Below are 19,804 nucleotides of genomic sequence, written 5' to 3'. Positions count from 1 at the left end.
GTTGCTTCTATAATATCACAGTTTATGTATTCATCGATGACAGACATTTGATTTGTTTTCAGCTTAGGGCCATAATGAATAAAGCTGTGATTACACATTCGTGGACAGTTCTTTTTTGTGGACATGTGTTTTCATTCTTAGTAAATATCTAGGAGTGAATTGCGATATGGTATCTCTTTAACTTTATAAGAAACTTCCAGATTTTTTTTTCCAAAAAGGTTGCACCATTTTATCCCCTCCCAGCGATGTTACGTGAGTTGCAGTTGCTCTAAATCCTCCCAAATATTAGGTGGTGTCGCTTAGGAATTTTAGCCATTCTTACGAGTGTGAAGAAAATAAAAATGTTTCTTTAATTTGTAGCTGTAATAATATAACTGTATAGCTTTAATTTATAGCTCTAAACTCATACAATACAAATTGCTATATATAACAGGGATATCAGAATTAGCATATTCCTTAATGAATATTGAGAACATTAACAGTGTTGTCTTATATTTTATCATCTTGATAATCTTCAATCACTTATATTTGTTTATGACATCCATTGATGTTTTTATAGGTGATGTATATAGATGTTCATGAGTGTATAAGCATATTTATCGTAGTCTCAAGATTTTTTTGTTTATTACAATGCTGTGAACAGTTTATCCTTTTATAATCTCACATATCACTTAAAAATTTGGCTTCGGTTGTAGCTAATAGTTGAAAATACCTGTATACCTAGTTAATTAGATGATTCCATCAGTAAAATGAGAGATTGTTTCCTGAAAGTATTTATCTTTAAATAACAGACCTAGGATTTTTTTTTAAGTTTGTTTATTTGAGAGAGAGCGAGAGAGCGAGCGGGGAAGAGGCAGAGAGAAGAGGGAGAGAGAGAGAATCCCAAGCAGGCTCCACACTGCCGGCTCAGAGCCCAGTGGGGGCTTGAACTCACAAACCATGAGATCATGACCTGAGCCGAAACCAAGAATCAGACACTTAACTAAGTCACTCAGTGCCCCCAGGTTTTTTAAATTAAGTGTTAAGCTAATATCAGTTTAGTGGTGGACTTTACATTTTGAAGTCTTCTCTACAAAATGTATTTATGGGTGATAATCACGACTCTTATGAAAATAATTATTTTCATCACACTGTCTCCAGTTATTTACTGAAACTGAGGAATTGTTATCATGGAACCCAGCTAGTGTTCTACACTACTGGCTTAGAGAACCAAAGGATGATTCTTCTAATGTTCATTGGAGTTAGGTAGTGAGCCAGTTGATTAAACGTGTAATCAAAACTTCGCACCCCGGTATTCAAACAGTATCTTTTCTTGTTTTGTCTTGTTTGCCTGTGGATCTTTACGTACTATTGCCTTTAGAGATAACAAATTTTCACAGACTTAGAAAGCAATAAAATACATTTAACACTAAATCTTTACTGAGCATAGTTTAATCTTTCTCTGATGCAGAAAGCACTTTATAATTTTATAGCTTCACAACCTCATTATTGTGAATGCCAGTTATTATATTGGCTGAGAGTGAAAATGATGGTGTATCAAAAGTATGTGCTAATAGAATCTTAGATCGAGGGAGGTGACTGCGCATTTACCAATAGACATCTCTTTATTTTAAATTATATATGATTTTTTTCCATTTCCATTTCTCCTAGGTGTTTCCCCTGCCCTGCTCTACTCTTTCTGAATATATATATATACATCACTCTCTCGAGTTTCCTTAACAAAAATACAATTTCAGGCTTTCTCTATGTGAAAACCATGACAAAGTGATTTTATAGCCAGTTCTGAAAGTGACTAAACTTGACAACAATTGTATTTTATGACAACCTCTGCTTTCATGTCCCCAGCCTACTTTTATATCAGCATTTTTTTTTTACCCCAAATATGAACAATTTCATATCTCTGCATTGGCTGAAAACAAATCCCTTTACCAGGAATACATTTTAATGGAGAAGAGCATGCTTCACTTAAGTCACCGGAGCCTTAACACCTTAACTCTATAATATTCAATTTCTCACTCACCAAGAGCCAAAGCCTTTTTTTTTTTTCTTTTTTTTTTTTTTTTTTCTTTAGTGGTTGTGTTCATAGGGGTTGGGGAAGAATTAGTATTATGGAACTAAACCAGATTAAGGGGGAATGTGAATTAGATTTGGTAACAGATGGTGCTGTGGAAATTAAAAGTTCTTTGCGAATGGAAGCGACAGCAGCTTGCCTCTGTTCTCTCTGTCTCTCCCGTTCGTGCACTTGATAGACGGGTATAAATCACAACAATCCTGTCTTGACAGCCAATTTCGAGAATTTGATCTGGTTAAAGACATGGCTTTCCTGCTCCACTCACCGAAACCTGCTTCTATTTTATTTTTACACAGCACCTTGTCATATTTAGAAAAGCAGACTCACCTGCTTCCCCTTAATGAAAATTTTCTTAATTACAGTTTTAGCTCTTTAGTGTTAATTACTTTTCCATTCAGCCTGAATTTTCTTAATATCTCTGAGGGATTTTTCTTTTTTTTTTTTTTTTTCCCTACCCTTGTTACTCCTGCATATGCTTTTGTTGTTTCTAAAGATGCTTTTCATTGTCAGAAGTTGTTGTCAGAGGCACTATTTGAGAATCATAATTACCTAAATCATTATTTTATTATTTTTAAGGGGAGGGGCTTCCATGTGCTGTAGTAAAATTAACCAAATAAGAAAAATTGTAGAAATCGTCAGAGCAGTCACCAAAAATAGCAATGATTTCAACAATATTTCATGAGAAGGTGAATGACAACACTCTTCCTTCCTTCCTTCCTTCCTTCCCTCCTTCCTTCCCTTCCTTCCTTTCGTTAATAAAGGCTGCTCCATTGGCTAAAATAAACCCCACCAAGTAAAAAGATGTGACCACAGTGTGGCGGAAGGAGTATTGCTGTCTCTGGGTTGACCTTGTGATGAGCTAGGAAATCAGAATTAAAATGCAGACTCTAAATGAGAGACTAGAAATATTGAACAAATTGCGTGGACCCTTTATCTCCACGTCCTCCCGTCTCAAGCTCAGGAGACAAGTACTCAGGTTTTGTCTTAGAAACCCACGTGGCATTTGGCCTGACCACATAGCAAGGAAAAGGAAATGGAAGAGAGGGGAAAAAAAATCACTCCAGAAATGAAGAGAAGAAGATTCTTTGCGCTAGCAACTAACAGTTGGTAGAAATGAAGCTTCCTACTGGCAGTCAAATCAAATGTAGTAACAACTCAGCGGCGCCCTGCTGCTTGCTGACAGCGTGGTGTCACACACTGGGACAAACATTCACTTAAACACTGATTGCCGGGAATTGCCCCTTTCCGCCAACGCCTCCCACCAAAAATGTAATGAGCAAAAAGGGAACCAATTCTAGGAAAAACCAAGAGTCCTGCTCCCCAGCTCCCCCAAAATTATCACTGCTCTATTTGTCCTTTTGTAGCCCACTGGGAATGATTCCTCAGTTGAATGTCGTTGCCGTAGTTTCACTGCTACGTAGCAAGTTGTTTCTGTAATTATTCCTTCTGCAACACACACGCGCATGCGCGCCCGTATAATGCCGTGGCCCTGAGCGGTATGCGAGCGCAGCAGCAGCCGAAGAAAAGGAAGTATAGGGAGTGTGCATTAGTTCAGCAGCCCATCCTCTCGGGTCTAATCTGACTCACAGGCCAGTGTGGTTTTTATTTGAGTAAAATATGATTTTTACAAAATGGCGGAAGTTACTTTAGAAAACCTGTAGGTGAACCCTCTTGTTTAGCGAGCGAAGACACTGAAGGTCAGAGTGGAGCAGTGACTTGTCTCAGGTCACACGGTGCCAGACCTGGAGCTGGAACCCACGTTTCCTACATCCTCGAGTCCCTGAGAAAGAGGAAAGAAGACATGCAAGCTGTGGGAACCCTGGTGTAGTACTTTTTAAGACAACTTTTAGGGACCCCTGGGTGGCCCAGTCGGTTAAGCCTCTGACTTGAGATCAGGTCATGATCTCGCGGTTCGTGAGTTCGAGCTCCTCATCGGGCTCTGTGCTGACAGCCTGGAGCCTGCTTTGGATTCTGTGTCTCCCTCTCTCTCTGCACCCCACCACGCACTCTGTCTCTGTCTCTCAAAAATGAATAAATGTTAAAAAAATTTTTTTTTTAATCCGTTTTTCAGAATTGCAAAGAAGATTTAGGAATGTTTCTCTGCATGTTTGTTTTTGGATCTTTGAATGACAAACACCAAGCAAGTCCTTCCTATCTGGGCTTGGGGCCTGTGGATGGCTTTCCTTGGCTTCACTGGATGCCTCTCACTGCCGCATAATCCCTTTTTACAAAACCCATTCTGCCACAGAGCAAAATCTTCGTCGTTTCCATGGCTTGAATTAAATATATGTGTGTATGTATGTTATTTTCCTTTACCTGCGAATGGTGTCCTTGTGTTTCAGCTTCACTTTCTCTTCAAGCAGCTAGCTCATTGAAATGTTTAAAAAAGGAGAGCAGAGGAAGATTTAGGATTAATAATTAGCGATTTCTCCTCCTCCCTGCCTCCCCCTACTCTCCTGCTTCAGCTGAACAACACCTGATACCAACTGAATATAATCATAACCTCTGCTGCTGTCATAGATCACCCAGGACCAGCTGCATTTGCATCCAGATGTTAACTACTGCAGACTAAGCTATTACGTTAAAAGTATAAATATAGTTTAACCACTTGTCCAAGAGGGAATGATGTGGTTTATTATCTCTGGTTGTGCTATGAATCTCCCACTAGCGTAGAGATGTTCATAGGCGCTCACAGCAACCTTCATTTCGACAATGATTCCTTTTCAGCATTTAAATTTTCTCACCACTGCGACTCACCCAGTTTTCGGGTATGTTTTCAAGTTCCGCTGCAAGTGAACTGGCCTATCTCTGTGGAGGCAGCAGGTTTGTTGGTCATTGTAATTGCTTTTGCAAAACATTTTCTTAATGAGTAAAGGGTGACATCAAGACCACGATCTCAGTATTTTTTGCCTCAACGCCTGGTAACATTCCTATTTTGCTATTTCAGTGTAGCAAAGAGAACAGGAAAGGAAAATTCAGTCAGACTGAGCTCTCATTGACCTGGATTTGATTTGTGAACTCCATCACTGGAGTCTGTGTGTGTAAAGCGTCTATATTCGATTGTAATTTGTAAAGATCAGTGCATAGACTTTCTATGAGTTGAATGTCTGTTTATTTCTCCTCTAGTGAGATGCCGTGAGAAGGCCTCCATTTAGCTGTCAGTCTCCTCCTGTTGTGTCTGCTTTTCCTCTTCAGTGTGCTCCTTGACTGCTTGAAAATGGAATTGTCTGAACACAAGCAAACTTTATTGATCCATATTTCTGTTTGAAAGACCAGAGATTTGTAGAAGTAGGAGACTATTTCTTTTCTCTGGAAAGCTTACTGCGAAGGAGGTCTCCTCATGGCGTAGTAAATCTCCAAGACCGAATAAATGTTACATTCAGCATATATCGTAAGCTTCATTTTGATGATTTATCTCATGTAGTTTTTACCCCATACTAACCTTCCTTTCTATCAGTGGTCTCCCACCTCCTGCCCAGAGCTCTTTCCCTGTACCCTGGGATTAGTGACCCATTTGCTACCCAAGTGGGTTGACAGAAGGGGATACTATTCTAAAGCCCTTCCCGTCCTTAGGGCTTTTGGTCCTAGGAGTGTAACTTGCATAAGGTAAGAAATATTTGTAGGGGTCACAATTGTCCTTGATTGTGCTTCTGTTGTGCTTGTCGTGCATTTGAATTTCTGACTAGGCATTTCTTGAGATTCTCTTTTAACATCCATAGGTGTCATGGAGTTGGGCAGTTGTGAGGATATAGTTAATTAAGCTGCATTAGGGTAAATATACACACTTGTTAAAACACTTAATTTGCCTCAATAATATTGATTACACGGCAGAAGTTTGTTTAAACTAAATGGTATTTTCCCCCTACTGTTACACTTCTTGAATGCAATCTGTATAATAGCTAATAGCCATCATCAGTTAAATATCATGTTAGTTATAAAGTAATGTCATAAGAATTGATTTGGACTTGGCAGTGGAGGAGAGCTATCCCTTCAAAGCCGATGTAGATGATTAGCCAGAGTTTTAAGCAGAATCATGGTTCATATAAACTGTGTATATTTTATAGACTTATAGCTACTCTATATTACGTGAGTGCCCATTATATTAAAGAAAAGCTCAGACAGTTAATTATGCAAAACATCATGTATGCAATTACCCAACATTATTATGCATTTAACAGTTTTATTGATTTGCCTATAGCTCACTTACTGTATTCAGAGCTATAAACAAGGGATGTTCACCCCTAGATTGAAATAGGTCCAAGAAAACAAGCTAAGGATAAATTACACTACTAAGCTCCTCTGCATCAGATCGAATCCTTAAATACAGAAACTGTCAACAATCATAATGTGCAACACATTGTGATATCACAGGACCATTTCTTTTCCCATTAATAAAGTTTATCAACCAGGAAGCACCAGAAATCACCTGGCAATACAAATTGAAGCTACTGCAATTTCCTACATCTAAAATAGTCCAGATAACTTAACAAGGTGATCAGCAGTGGCCTCCACCTTGCATGGGGCCCACTGACGTGGGATACGGTGTATGGTTACTTTCTAACACACCTGCTTACAGCACCCCAGTCTTGTCAGGCTGCACACGCTTACACTTATTGGTGCGTTTCTCTAACCAACTTTCTCGGCCTTCATTGCTGAAAATGAATATTCTCCATTTCCCTTCCTTTGTTTTCGGTATAACGCAGGTGGAGGTATGAGGTTCTGTAGTCCTGTCACATTGCATAGCCAACCATCCTCGTTAACCAGGGACTGAGGGGGTTCCGGGACATGGGATTTCAAGGCCTAAACCAGGATGGTCAAACCAACGTGGTGTCAGATCAAAATTGAAAAAGAGGGGATCATTGAGCTCTAGCACCCCAAAAGCAGGTAGCATTTCTGCAAGATCCTTCTAGGTCTTGGTTTTGTCATTAGGGATGCAGTTTTCACAGGGTTCTTTTCTTCTTTCCAAGATTTTATTTAATGGTATGTTTTCTTTTCAATGAGTATGTAGAAATGAATTAAAAGTCTCTCATTTATTGTCTGAAATTCTGACAGTTTTTTTTTTTTTTTTTTTTTTTTTTTTTTTTTTGGTGTAGTATACAGCCTCTTACAGAATTAGGGGAGCTTTTGGCTTTAAAGGGGGCCCTGATCATATTTTAGGGAGCTGGCTTCATGTCCCCACACTGCTTAGCCACATCTCCTATCAGCAATTCAAGCTGATAGGAGCTCCACAGAAAGCTGTTTGCTTACTCTTGTTCTTGATGGAGTAAGTTCTTTTAGACTAAATGCACAAGTTATTTATTCAAAGAATCACCATTACTAGATGATGTGACCCTGTTACGCAGAAATCTGTTCCATGAGATGGGCCTCAAGGTTTATTAAAGAAGGTCTAAAATTATACAGAAGTGTGTGTGCATATATGTGCATGTGTGTTTTAATCTTTCTGAGCATTGTGGGTCAGGATTTACAATTCTTCCTTTACAATTAATGATCTCTTTTCGTTAGGTTAACCAGGCAGGCCTTAAGATATTTCTTATTAAAAGAAAAAATCCTTTCTTTTCCTTTCCCAACTAAGCCAGTGTACCTTAATGCAATGATGATATGTTAGACCCAGTAGTTGTCAAAGCATCGTATTACTGTGATGCCATAATGACACCCTGTCTCTGTAAAGTAGTCATGTTTTCTCAAATCACACGTTGCACCGTTGATTTCTGACATGACACTTCATTCGGTTGCTTTCCCTTTCTTCAGCATCACCATTCTCTGACAATAGCAGCTGGTGCCCATTTTGTTACTAAGTGATTCACATTTTGCCACTTTACGAGAGTGCAATTAGTTGAAGCAGGAAAAGAAAAAAAAAAGAAGCTCATTGTAAAGTAGCATGCTTGAAGCTGTAACTCAGGCTGCTAAGGGAGCTGCTGGGGTCATGGATTCTGAAGCCTAGGACTTACGACTTGGAAGCTTGGCATAAGTCTTGGAAGTTTCCTTCTATGTACATTAAAACAAAAAAAAAAGCCTATAGGCTGATATATATATTTTTAATATTTAGTTCTTTAAATTTAAATAAAAATACTTAAATATTTAATCGATGTTTTCAGAAGGTAGAAAACTGACCAGTCCTCATAGATTCATGCCTATTTTGAATAAGAAGTGTTTAGGTGTCAGGATTTGAAAACCTTCCTTTCAAACCCTGAAATTCTGTGATTCAGTAAGAAAGCTAAGGGCACTGTCTTCGTATTTCTCTGTGCATGTGTGAACTTGTGAGCTTGCTGGCTTCAGTGTGCTTTCCTAAAATGTTTGGATACAAATTGATAAAGTGGAGTTTGTAATGCAGATGGGTACCCTCTGGGGCTCTTAAGGATGACAAGGAAGAAAATAAAATAGTGATGTCTTTAGCCGGCATTTTTTCAGCTTATTAAGGTGTCTGTCCTGGGTATGGATATAATAAACGTTTCAAAAAAAAAAAACCTTGTCTTAGTATAACAGCCAGGAAATCCAGACAAAACCTGCACATAATATGTTCTTTATGAGAATTTCATGCACCATTTTTTTTAAGTAGGGAAATAAAGCAGCAAATAATTTTGAGTTTGTATAATATGTAAAGGATGAAATATAGCTGTTTAAGAACTTATCTGTTGACGAGATGTGTATGTTCTATATGACTGTAGGACATTATTGATATACCAGCATTTAAACAAAAGTATTGGCTAAGCTTCTGTGGAATGAGGACCACCATGGTTGGGCATCTATGTAAGCATGTGGAAATTCTAACTCATGGCAATTCATTCAAGGTCACACATTTACCTGTATCTAGGTAGGATCTCTGAAAACAATTAAGCCCGATAATTATAATATAAATTGAATATTAACTTACAGATTATCTTCTTGTTTCCCCCTACAGCAACCACTTTAATTGATTCTTATTCTTTCTTTCTCTCTATACATGCACACATCTAACACAGTTAATTAACTTTCAAAAATTACACTTTGAAATAGTCCAGCGAATAAGAAGTTGCATTTGCCTTATTGTTAATATCTAGCACCAAAGGTAAATTTTACCCTTCCCGACTCTTGGGCAAGGTGAGGCACCAGGGTCCTTTTGGAAGCGTGATCATCAGAATTATTGACACTAGGGGCGCCTGGGTGGCTCAGTCTGTTAAGCATCCGATTCTTGATTTCAGCTCAGGTCATGATCTCGGGGTTTGTGGGATCGAGCCCCATGTCGGACTCTGCACTAACAAGGCAGAGCCTGCTTTGGATTCTTTCTCCCCTTCTCTCTGCCCCTCCCCTGCTTGCTCTCTGTCTCTCTCTCTCAAAATAAATACATAAATAAACTTAAAAAGAAAGAATTATTGAGACTATATTTCAAACCATATTAAACATGTATAATAAAGGACTGGCCTTACCCAGACCTCAGGAAGGCTGTTAAATCCCTCAAACTCAGTTTCTTACACAAAAAAGACAATGTTAGTCTTGACATAGCTATTTCTTCTTCCGGTTTATTCTCAGGGTGTTCCCTCAGAAGTCTTCTGGGAAGTCTCTTGTCTCCCTTGTGCTTCTCATCGTTCCTCTTAAAATAATAAAGTAAAAGCAACTGTACTGAGGCTTTAAAATAAACATTTCCCACAATTTTCTACCCATGTTATTTCTATTCATAATTCTTAACTAAATTTAGATTTTTATTAATCCAATGTGACCTAAAATTCCTGCATTAACAGCACAATGTGGAATTGGGCTTATTCTCTTTGGCTACAGATAAAGCCATCATCTAGAAAATGGCTCTTTCTGACAAAAAGGTGTTCTTTTGAAATAAAGTCTTATTCACTACATTCCTCTTAGAGTTAATGTGAATTTTAGTGCCTCTAATTTTAGATTGAAGTGAAGTCTAGAATAAAACCCACCAGCTGACAATTGAATTTATAGATAGTTGTGAATATTTCAGGCTTGAATAATAGAGCTGTAGAATTTCAGAGACAGAGAGGAAGAGAATTAAGACCCACTGTAGTTTTAGGGTATAATGTAATGGTGTCTAGGAAGTGTTCGATGTAATGAGCTAAGTAGTAATTAGGAGACAACTGTGTTCTTTCGGAGGTTCTGCTGAGGTGTCACTCCCAACACTGGAGAGGGCGACTCGATTACAGCAGACCTCTAGCCGGTGGGGTGGCCATCTCGGCCATCTCTGCTCATAGGTGAGCTGTGGGTATAGTGGGTCTCCATGGGCACCACTTCCTCACCCCTGCTTGCTTGGCTTTAAAAAAAAAATCTGTGAACACTTTCAAGAAGTCTGTTGGCTTCAAGACACTTCTTTGTCTTCAATTATTTTTCTTTTTTCTTTTTTAGAGAGAGAGAGGGAGAGAGAGAATCGCAAGCAGGCTCCATGCTGAGCACAGAGCCTGATGCAGGGATCCCGCGATGCTGGGATCATGTCCTAAGCCAAAATCAGGAGTCTGGATGCTCCGACTGAGCCACCCAGGCTCCCCAACTTCAAGACATTTCTGCACTGGACTTTGGCATCAGACCTGAGTTCCAATCCTGGAATTCCCATTTCCTAGCTGTATGACTTTCAGGAGATTGTGTGATGTCTGAGGCTCTGTTGCCTGAAGAGGGATATCTCCCTCATAAGGTTGTCCTGAGGCTTAAATGAGGTGATATTAGTAAGGTGCTCAGGCCAGTGCCTGCCACATAATGAGCACTTGATAAATGGCAACTCTGACTATTATAACTTCCACTGGGCAAAAGATACTAATTAAGGCAGGAGCTCATTGTGTGAAAAGAAACAGGTACAACCTAAGGCACCAATCCAGTTTGATCAGTTTCATTCACTGCTGCAGTAGCCAGACCTTATGTGGGAAGAGATATTGCCACTGCCCAGAGACTTCCCTGACAACTTAACTTCCTAATCTCCTTGCTTCCATGCAGGTAATTGCAAAGTTATGGGTTGAGATTTTGGACCAGACAGCTGGCTGGAGACTCCCTCTTTTTCAGGGCTTTAACAACATGCATTTGACACATAAACATTTGGTGACTTAGAAAATAACTGTTCCATAAACGGGAAAGCAATTCTTGGCCTTTCTTTCTTTCTTTCTTTCTTTCTTTCTTTCGTTCTTTCGTTCTTTCTTTCTGCCTTTCTGTCTTTTCTTCTTAATTTGTTTATTTATTTTTGAGAAAGAGAGTGAGTGCAAGTGGGGGAGGGGCAGAGAGAGAGGAAGACAGAGGATCTGAATGGGCTGTGCACTGACATCAGTGAGCCCAGTGTAGTTCTCAAACTCACAAAGTGTGCGATCACGACCTGAGCTGAAGTCAGACACTTAACTGACTGAGCCACCCAGGAGCCCCTGGCCTTGTTTCTTAATCAAGAGTTCTGCGGATTTTAGAAGTCCATGAGAAAGAGCCAGAGGGAAAGAAAATTGGGGTGAAATTGACCATAGATGGTACAAGAAAAAAGAGACACAGAAAAGAGGGCCTGGAGAAGACTAGGGATGTTTTGTGATCAAGCTGCTCTCCTCTGCAAAAAAAACGGGGGTGGGGGGGGGGTGGGGAGAGGAAAAGAATGGTGCCTTAAGGGCAGATGGTGAAAGAGTTAATTGTCATAGCTGTGAGAAATTCAGTGCCAGAGAGAGGAAAGGGGAGCAACCATGTTTTAGTACCCTAATAACTTCTAACTCTAGTCCAAGATCATAATGTATGTGCGAGTCGTCCAGTAATTATAAGGTAATAAGTGAAGTGCTGGGGTAAGTGCTCTAAATTAAAAGGAATTCGCAGGGCTGCTGTAAGTCAGTGCCGACCCGCTTTCTTTCAAACGTTGACTCGAGGAAAAGTGCTTAGCCCAGAGTGCAAGCAGGGAGACAAGGAGAGCGATCTATTAATTACAGCGCTCATTAACAGTGACGGGTACAAGGCAGCAGATGCAGAAGGAAGAGGACGCCGTAGTTCAGGCTGGTGAGGGGGATATTTTTTCTTTCACTAGCTCTTGAGGAAAGGACAACACGGGTGGGTGGGCGAAAGTGCAAAGATATTTTTGTGGATTTCTTCTTCCTGTTTGCTTTCTTCACCTCCTGATACCATTTTACTTTAGAAGGCAGAACAAAATTTCCAGTGTGCAACGTACTTGTTTAAGAGGCAAATATTTGCTCTTAATGCTCTGCTTTGGAGACTGCCTTCTTGGAGCAATGAAGTGAGCATTCCCCGATAGGAGATTTTATATATATATATATATATATATATATATATATATATATATATATATATATATTTTAGTTTGAATTAACAGAACAGTGGGGGAAGGGGGGCGGAGGAGGACATGAAATTTGGGCAGTGATGAAATATCATTAGATTTATAGTAGAGGAGATAATTGCATCCCGTTGGTTATATTGTGACTACTCCCCCAAATTCTAGTGAATGACCATTACCCTGTGGGATTCCTATAAATCAACTTTCCACTGGGAAGCAATTAGCTAAGTCCCCTTCTCAACTGTCACCTCTTCTTTCTATGGCAGGCTCTCAAAATGTTCTTAGAGACTTTGCTAAAAGGGGTTTTGCACTATGGCTAATCGGAAAGGAAATAGGACCAATTATATCTTCTCATCTAATTACCTCTTCAGAAATTTAATCATTTATGGGTCCAACAAAGAAAGAGGGGAAATATGTTTCTTCTAGATAAGAGAGATAATTTGTCAGATTGGATGCCTCATCATATTTCCTTTTAGGAGGTATGATGTTAAAAAGGCCAAAAGAAGGGGGGGAAAGAGAGCATCCCAAATCTCAATTTTCAGGACAAAATTTGATACATTCCTAGTTTGCTGAATATAATACAAAGTATCAGATTTATGGACTCCCAGGTGTACTGAAGGCTCAAATGGCTTTTCTTCACTCACCTCTTAAGCAATGGCAAATCACACAGACACACGCACATGTTTATTAATCCGTGTTGGTGATCGTTTCACTAAGTTTTGTGGGCTCTAGGAAATTATCCGTACATCTTGGCTAGAATTTTATACTTGATGTCTTTCTGTATTGCTAAATGGCTATGAAATAGAGCGATTTAAATAAAGAAGCGAAGTGATTGAGGATATATTCCCTATGTGTCTTAGATCAATAAGAGACACAGTTATGCTTATGGAAGCATGTTGACAAACTGTAATTACAGAGCTGAGGAATCATCTGTTCGGTCTTGAAAATAAAAGTTTGATTCTGCTCATAATAAAATGATTGCAGCATGGGAACATGGGAGGGAAAAATAGAGTGAGGATAAATCCAATTTTGGAAATGATATAGACTTTTAAATCACTCCTCTTCCGCGGCAAATTTAGAATCTAGAGTATTGACAGTGGTTTTCCAGGAGAAAGGTAAAATAAAAGGAATTGGACCCGTTAGAGGTTTTGTTTATGGCCTGTCTGGGCACTTTGATGTAACCCTGTCATGCCCTTATGCTGATTACCTTCTTGTAGAACAAGAGATATTGACTAGGGAATGAATGATGTGTAGTCCCAGCTCTTAGGCAGCGCTCTCAAAGAGCAATGTCTTTAACATATGAATTCTTCTATTTTTTTTCCCCTCCTTTCATCCTTCCCTTTCACTTTCTCTCTATTTTTTTCACCTTCTCTTTGTTTCTACCTGTTTTGGTTTCTATGTTTAACACTCTCTCCTTTTCTCTCTCTCTCTCTCTCTCTCTCTTTCTCCCTCTCCGTTTGTATCTCCTTACATCTCAGGCTTCTCTGCAGAATGTCAAACAAAGATCGACACATTGATTCCAGCTGTTCGTCCTTCATCAAGACGGAACCCTCCAGCCCGGCCTCCCTGACGGACAGCGTCAACCACCACAGCCCAGGTGGCTCCTCAGACGCCAGCGGGAGCTACAGTTCAACCATGAATGGCCATCAGAACGGACTTGACTCGCCACCTCTCTACCCTTCTGCTCCTATCCTAGGAGGTAGTGGGCCGGTCAGAAAACTGTATGACGACTGCTCCAGCACCATTGTTGAAGATCCCCAGACCAAGTGTGAATACATGCTCAACTCGATGCCCAAGAGACTGTGTTTAGTGTGTGGTGACATTGCTTCTGGGTACCACTACGGGGTGGCATCATGTGAAGCCTGCAAGGCATTCTTCAAGAGGACGATTCAAGGTTAGTGTTGCACCTGGGAACACCCCACTCTCGCCCAGCCTCAGGTTGATGGTTGGCGGTTGGTTGGCTGGTTTTTCTTAGTTCTTATCCTTGATAATCAAGTTTTCCAGTCTCAATTCTGTCTTGAGTACAAAATAGAAATAGATTACAATAGCTTGTGGAGGGATTATAGAATAAACTCCCCCAGATATGCCCCCTAAGAATTCTGCTTTCACTGTTAAGCCCTAATGATGGAATGATATGAAGCTATGTGTTAAAAAACACAGCTATTATCAGAGCAATGGAGGTCTGTGTTGCAACTAAACAAATGCACACTGGATCCATAGTGTTTTTACCTCTTTGGTTCTTCTTACAGAGGCATGAAAATAATAGATACTTTAGAGCAGTGGTAACTTGAGTGCGTACCAATATCACCTTGAGATCTTGTTAAAATACAGGTCACCCTACCCTCAGAGTTTCTGACTTGTTACATCTGGAGTAGAAGTCCAAGAATTTATATTTCTGACAAATTACCAGGTGATGCTGATTATACTGGTCCAGGATCCATGCTTTGAGAACCACCAGTCTACACAATTTAATTGTCTCCAACCTTCCTTCTTTCCCTATGGTGGGATATACTTTCCTCACCTTTTTAATGAGTTTGTAATGGAAAGTCTTCCAAATTATACCTAATTATGAAATATACCTCCCACATATATAAGACACATCTGAACCTTCATAGACTTTCAGATTTATAAATAACAACATAATTGTAGGAAAATATGGCGGAAATTTGTATGTGCTCATTTGAACTAGTAATCCACAAATACAGAGCTCCACTCATGTTAAAAGCCATAGATATATATTCTCACAGGAAGTTATAATTTTTACTTTTTTAGGTCCTTTGTGATATACTTATGAAGAAAATAGGGGAAAGAAAGAGTAAGTGTTGAGGATTCTCAGCTCATCAGTGATTCTATTCTCAGTGGCTTACAAAATGTTTTCTTTTTTTTTTTTAATGTTTATTTATTTATTTTGAGGGAGGGGAGCGGGGGGAGAGAGGATGGAGACAGAGAATCCTAAACAGGCTCTGCCCTGTCAGCATAGAGCCCAATGCAGGGCTCAATCTCAGAAATCGCAGGATGGTGACCTGGGACAAAATCGAGTCCAGATGCTTAATTGATTGAGCCAGCCAGGCACCCCAAAATGTTTTCTTCTTAAAAGACAGCCATTTTTTGGATACATGTATGTCTTCCCACTTATCAGTGGTTCTCACCTTTGCCAGCTCACTGGAATCATCTGGAGACTGAAAACATACTGATGCCAGGCCTTGTCCCCCCAGATTCTGAATTAACTGGCTTTGGGTGTGGCAAGGGCAAAGGAGGGATTTCTGAAAGCTTCGCACTTAATGTTTAAGTAAAGCCAAGTTTAGAAATCGCTGCCCTCTCCTGTGCTGTGTTCTATAAATAAATGGTTTCTCAGCGTATCTCTAGTGGACCAGTGGTATCACTGTCGCCTGGGAATGTATTTGAAAGCTTCATCCCACATTACCCCAATCGGAAACTGTGGGGGTGAGCCCAGCAATCTTCCAGGGGATTCTGATACTTAGCCGAGTTTGATGTCTACCATGTGGCTGCTGATTACCACCAATGACTGACCATCGTCTGCTAATGGCCCATTCTTGGACGTAACTGAAATCAGTTTAATAGCTTTGTGATGTACTGATTTTTAAAGTGCAGATGAGATTATGTTTGTTGAATTCTCATCCTTCTAAATTTTTAACAAAAGGTGATCAGGAAACCCTTTATTTGTACATACAGTAATCTCCCACCTTTTTTTTTTTTTTCTTTTCTTTTCTTTTCTTTCTAGAGCAGCTGGGAGGCAAGTCTTGTCCGTTAGTTGCACTGAAGATTTCAGTAAAGGTCCTTAGTGGATTGGGTTTTACAATTTCCCTTACTTCTGTGTCTATTCCATAGCTTCCTTGATTTGTGGCTGTTTACTTAGGATCACAGTTTTTCGAGACATCATTAACTCTTAGATAATAGAGTGGATATTTAAGCCTAACTTTTTCATAACCTTTCATAGTTTTAACTGAAGAACACAAGTCAGGTTAGTTTGGAGTAAATATGAATTACCTAATTTTTTTTTTTTGTTTTATATCAGACTTTAATTTTTTTTTAACGTTTATTTATTTTTGAGAGAGAGAGAGAGAGACAGAGAGCAAGTGGAGGAGGGACAGAGAAAGAGGGAGACACAGAATCTGAAGCAGGCTCCAGGTGCTGAGCAGTCAGCACAGAACCCAACTTGGGGCTCAAACTCACGATCTGTGAGATCATGACCTGGGCTGAAGTTGGAAGCGTAACCAACTGAGCCACCGAGGCGCCCCGAGTAACCTAAATATTTTCATGGCTGTATCTTCATATTTTAGGGTTCATCATCGCCATATCTTATTAGCATTTTCTTACAAAAACCCTTTATCCACTGGATCTTTGTTTTCTTTTTTCTCATCTATAAATTGAAGGCATTGATACCTACCTCATGGGATGTTTAAGGATAAAATGAAATGTGAAATCATAGGTAAAGTAAGTAAAAACAACGTTTTGCTTCCACTCTTGTGCATCTGAAAAATATCTTCAGTTTATTTACTAACATTGTAAAACTTGAGAATGAAAACTCATTTCAAATCTTTGGGTTCTTAGTAGCCATTGTCCAAAGGTATTAGAATACTTACATTACGGAGTATCTAAAAATTCAAACCGGTAGTGACTTGATTTTGTTTATCCAGTTTATACAGCTCTGGAATTAACTACACAAAGATAAGCAAATATTTTGGGATAAATTAACAAATGCTGTATATGCTTCTATAAGCAAGAGGCTCTCACCATGAAAACCACCCCCGTTTACTCAACAAATATTTACTGAGAACCTACTGTGAGCCAGACACTAGCATGCTGTCTGGAGTTTCATCTTACCAACATTTTATTAAACCTCAGTTCTCAAACACTTGTGCCTTGAGGTGAATTCCTCTACAAGCATCTTCTGCCTTGAAGGAATAACAAATTTTTAGGATGGGCTGGGGGCGGGGAGGGGGCAGGTAGTGGTTAAACTCCTTGGTTCTTAGTATGTTTTCAAAAGATAAAACAACTATGAAACGGTTTCCTGACAGTTTTTTTTTTTCTTTAAATCCTATAGCTTAGATGTTAGTAGCTCTGCATTAGTTATTTACTGTGCAATTAACTGGAATAGAGCAATTGGAATTCTATGCCTGATTATTCCTTAGGACGCTGAAATGCTACCAAAAGCTTAACAGAGCAAAGCACAGGGTGATTCTTGGCATTGATGTATAGTGCTCAGTTTTACTCCATATTGGAGAGAGCAACTTTCAAGGATTTTGAGCAGGAGACAGAGATGTCACTGTCCAGATTAGCACTCTGGACTTGCCCACCTGGCTGTGTTTGTAGCTGGCAGCTGGGCGGCACTTAGGCTACCCTGCTAGCTACATCAGCAGGCATCACACCGTGGGGCTAACTTAGCCCCAAAAAGGCAGTGAGGCAAATAAAGGGATTAAATTGTGAAAGTATAATGTAATAATTAGGGTGGTAATTGTAAGGAAGACTGGAACAGCCCCTCCTTTCTGTGGCCAAATAGTGATAGCAGCTGAACTCCAAAGACATTGAAAGGGGCCCAAATCTGTTGTTCTCATCACAGATTCTTGTTCTGATGCTGAAGGGGCCGGGAATCTATTCTCATGCCTTGAGGCAGCATTGCAGCCAAGCTCTCCTTGCAGAAAGGAGTCTGTCCCTTCCCTCCCCTACAGCTCTTCAGGGAATGAGAAGAGATTATGCAACTCCCTTTAAGAGCAAGTCTTTCTACTGTTCACAACCCATAAGATGAGGGCATTATGTAAGTGTGGCTTCCTCCTCACTAGCGCCTGCCGGTGCTCTTGTTACTTGACTACGTGACAGGTGCACCCAAAAGCATATTTGTGGGGAATATTACCTCTTTAGAGTCTTTATTTCTTGTTGTAATAATCTATTTTTAAGATTGGTTATACAATATTGATAAATATCAATTATGAAGGTTGGGGAAACTACTTCTTAAATTTAAAGCCAAAAGCACATATATCTGGAGCACACCTTAAGAAAAGTAATGAGGGGCGTCTGGGTGGCTCACTCGGTTAAGTGTCCGACTTCAGCTCAGGTCATGATCTTACTGCTCATGAGTTCGAGCCCCTTGTTGGGCTCAGTGCTGACAACTCAGAGCCTGGAGCCTTCTTTAGATTCTGTCTCTCTCTCTCTCTCTCTCTCTCTCTCTCTCTCTCTGCCCCTCCCCCACTCACACTCTGACTCTTTCACTGTCTCTCAAAAATAAACATTAAAAAAATTTTAATGAAAAAAAAAAAGAAAAGTAATGCGAATTGTTCTCTCCAAAGATGAATGTGGTACTCCAATTGTGAAAGGCAATTAATCATAGATTTCAGGGAAAGCCAACCAGAAAGGCATGTTTTAATTATTGACTACTTCCAAGTTATCATTGAACAACCATTGAACTAGGTAAGCGCTTAGGGAAAAGTCAAGGTGTTTTTGTTTTTGTTTTTCTTTTCTGCTGACCAAAAAACCTTTTTAGAAGATTTTGACAGTCCTATCACCTGATGGGGTTAAAATGGTAGTTGTGATCTCATTGCCATTTTCTGGGCTTTTTAATGGTGTGTGTGATATCATTATTCTGATTTCTTTTCAATCCCAGTGTTAGTCCCGATTCATAAATGAGTGGGAGATTTTTTGGTGCGTGTACCTTCCTGTTAAGAGTGTTCCTTGGAGTCTAGTGAGGGAAGCAAGAGAAGAAAAATATCTTCCTATGCCCCCAAAATATCAATATCAATACATAGTTCATCATTTAACATACAAAGTTCTAACTTTCTCTACAAGGATATGGGAAATAATATATATATATATATATATATATATATATATATATATGTGTGTGTGTGTGTGTATTTGTATATAGTTATATGGCCAATAAGGCGCTTTCAGCTGCTCATTTCTGGGCTAGAGATAAGACCTTTCGTTTTCCCCACACCTTCATGAAGAGGAAATTGTATACTTAAAAAATCAGGTTTTGGGTTTGTTTTGTTTTGTTTTGTTTTTCAAGATATTCATTATAGCATAGGTCTTGGGTTCATATAAAACCAGGCCTAGGTGTCAGCCATTTAGAGCTGAGAGACCTTAACATCACTGTGCCTCTGTTTCCCAGGTAGGAAGGGTTAAAGGAGAGAATGTCTGTCAATTACCTGGCCCATAGTAAGTGCTCAATAAATTATGAATTTTGATTGATACTGGCAGTGTACTGGGATACTCAAATACTGGGTGGTTCAGATATTCCAGCACAAGTGTGTCCTTGATGCTGAACTGGGATGTGTAGGCTTCCTCAGATCATAGCTATCTACCTTATGCTATGATAATAAACCCTCTCTCCCTGAAGCCATTCTTGACAATGGTGCCCTTTTTCACCAGGAGGATTTGAGTGGGCTGACTGGAAATTCGATGAGTTTTGTATAGTTTTATGGCAATAAATTACCTTTTTTTCCCTCTGTGTCAATGGATGGGAAACTGGGTAAATCAGAATAGGAGCC

General features: G+C 39.6%; 1 protein-coding gene across 6 annotated transcripts in view; it reads left to right on the top strand.

Annotated features, from left to right (window-relative positions):
* ESRRG (estrogen related receptor gamma) overlaps positions 1 to 19,804 on the top strand; it is a 625,896-nt gene that overhangs the window by 429,832 nt on the left and 176,260 nt on the right. For all 6 annotated transcript variants that reach the window (XM_060644356.3, XM_060644357.3, XM_060644361.3 and 3 more), the window contains one exon: positions 13,778 to 14,193. In XM_060644356.3, coding sequence (XP_060500339.1) covers positions 13,791 to 14,193 — 403 coding nt within the window. In that variant the 5' untranslated portion in view covers positions 13,778 to 13,790. The remainder of the gene's footprint in view (positions 1 to 13,777; positions 14,194 to 19,804) is intronic.

This window comes from Panthera onca, chromosome F1 (assembly GCF_046562875.1).
Source record: "Panthera onca isolate mPanOnc1 chromosome F1, mPanOnc1 haplotype 2, whole genome shotgun sequence".
In the NCBI taxonomy this organism is placed as follows: domain Eukaryota; kingdom Metazoa; phylum Chordata; class Mammalia; order Carnivora; family Felidae; genus Panthera; species Panthera onca.
Note: the sequence above shows the minus strand (reverse complement) of the source record. Positions and strands in the feature narration are given on the sequence as shown.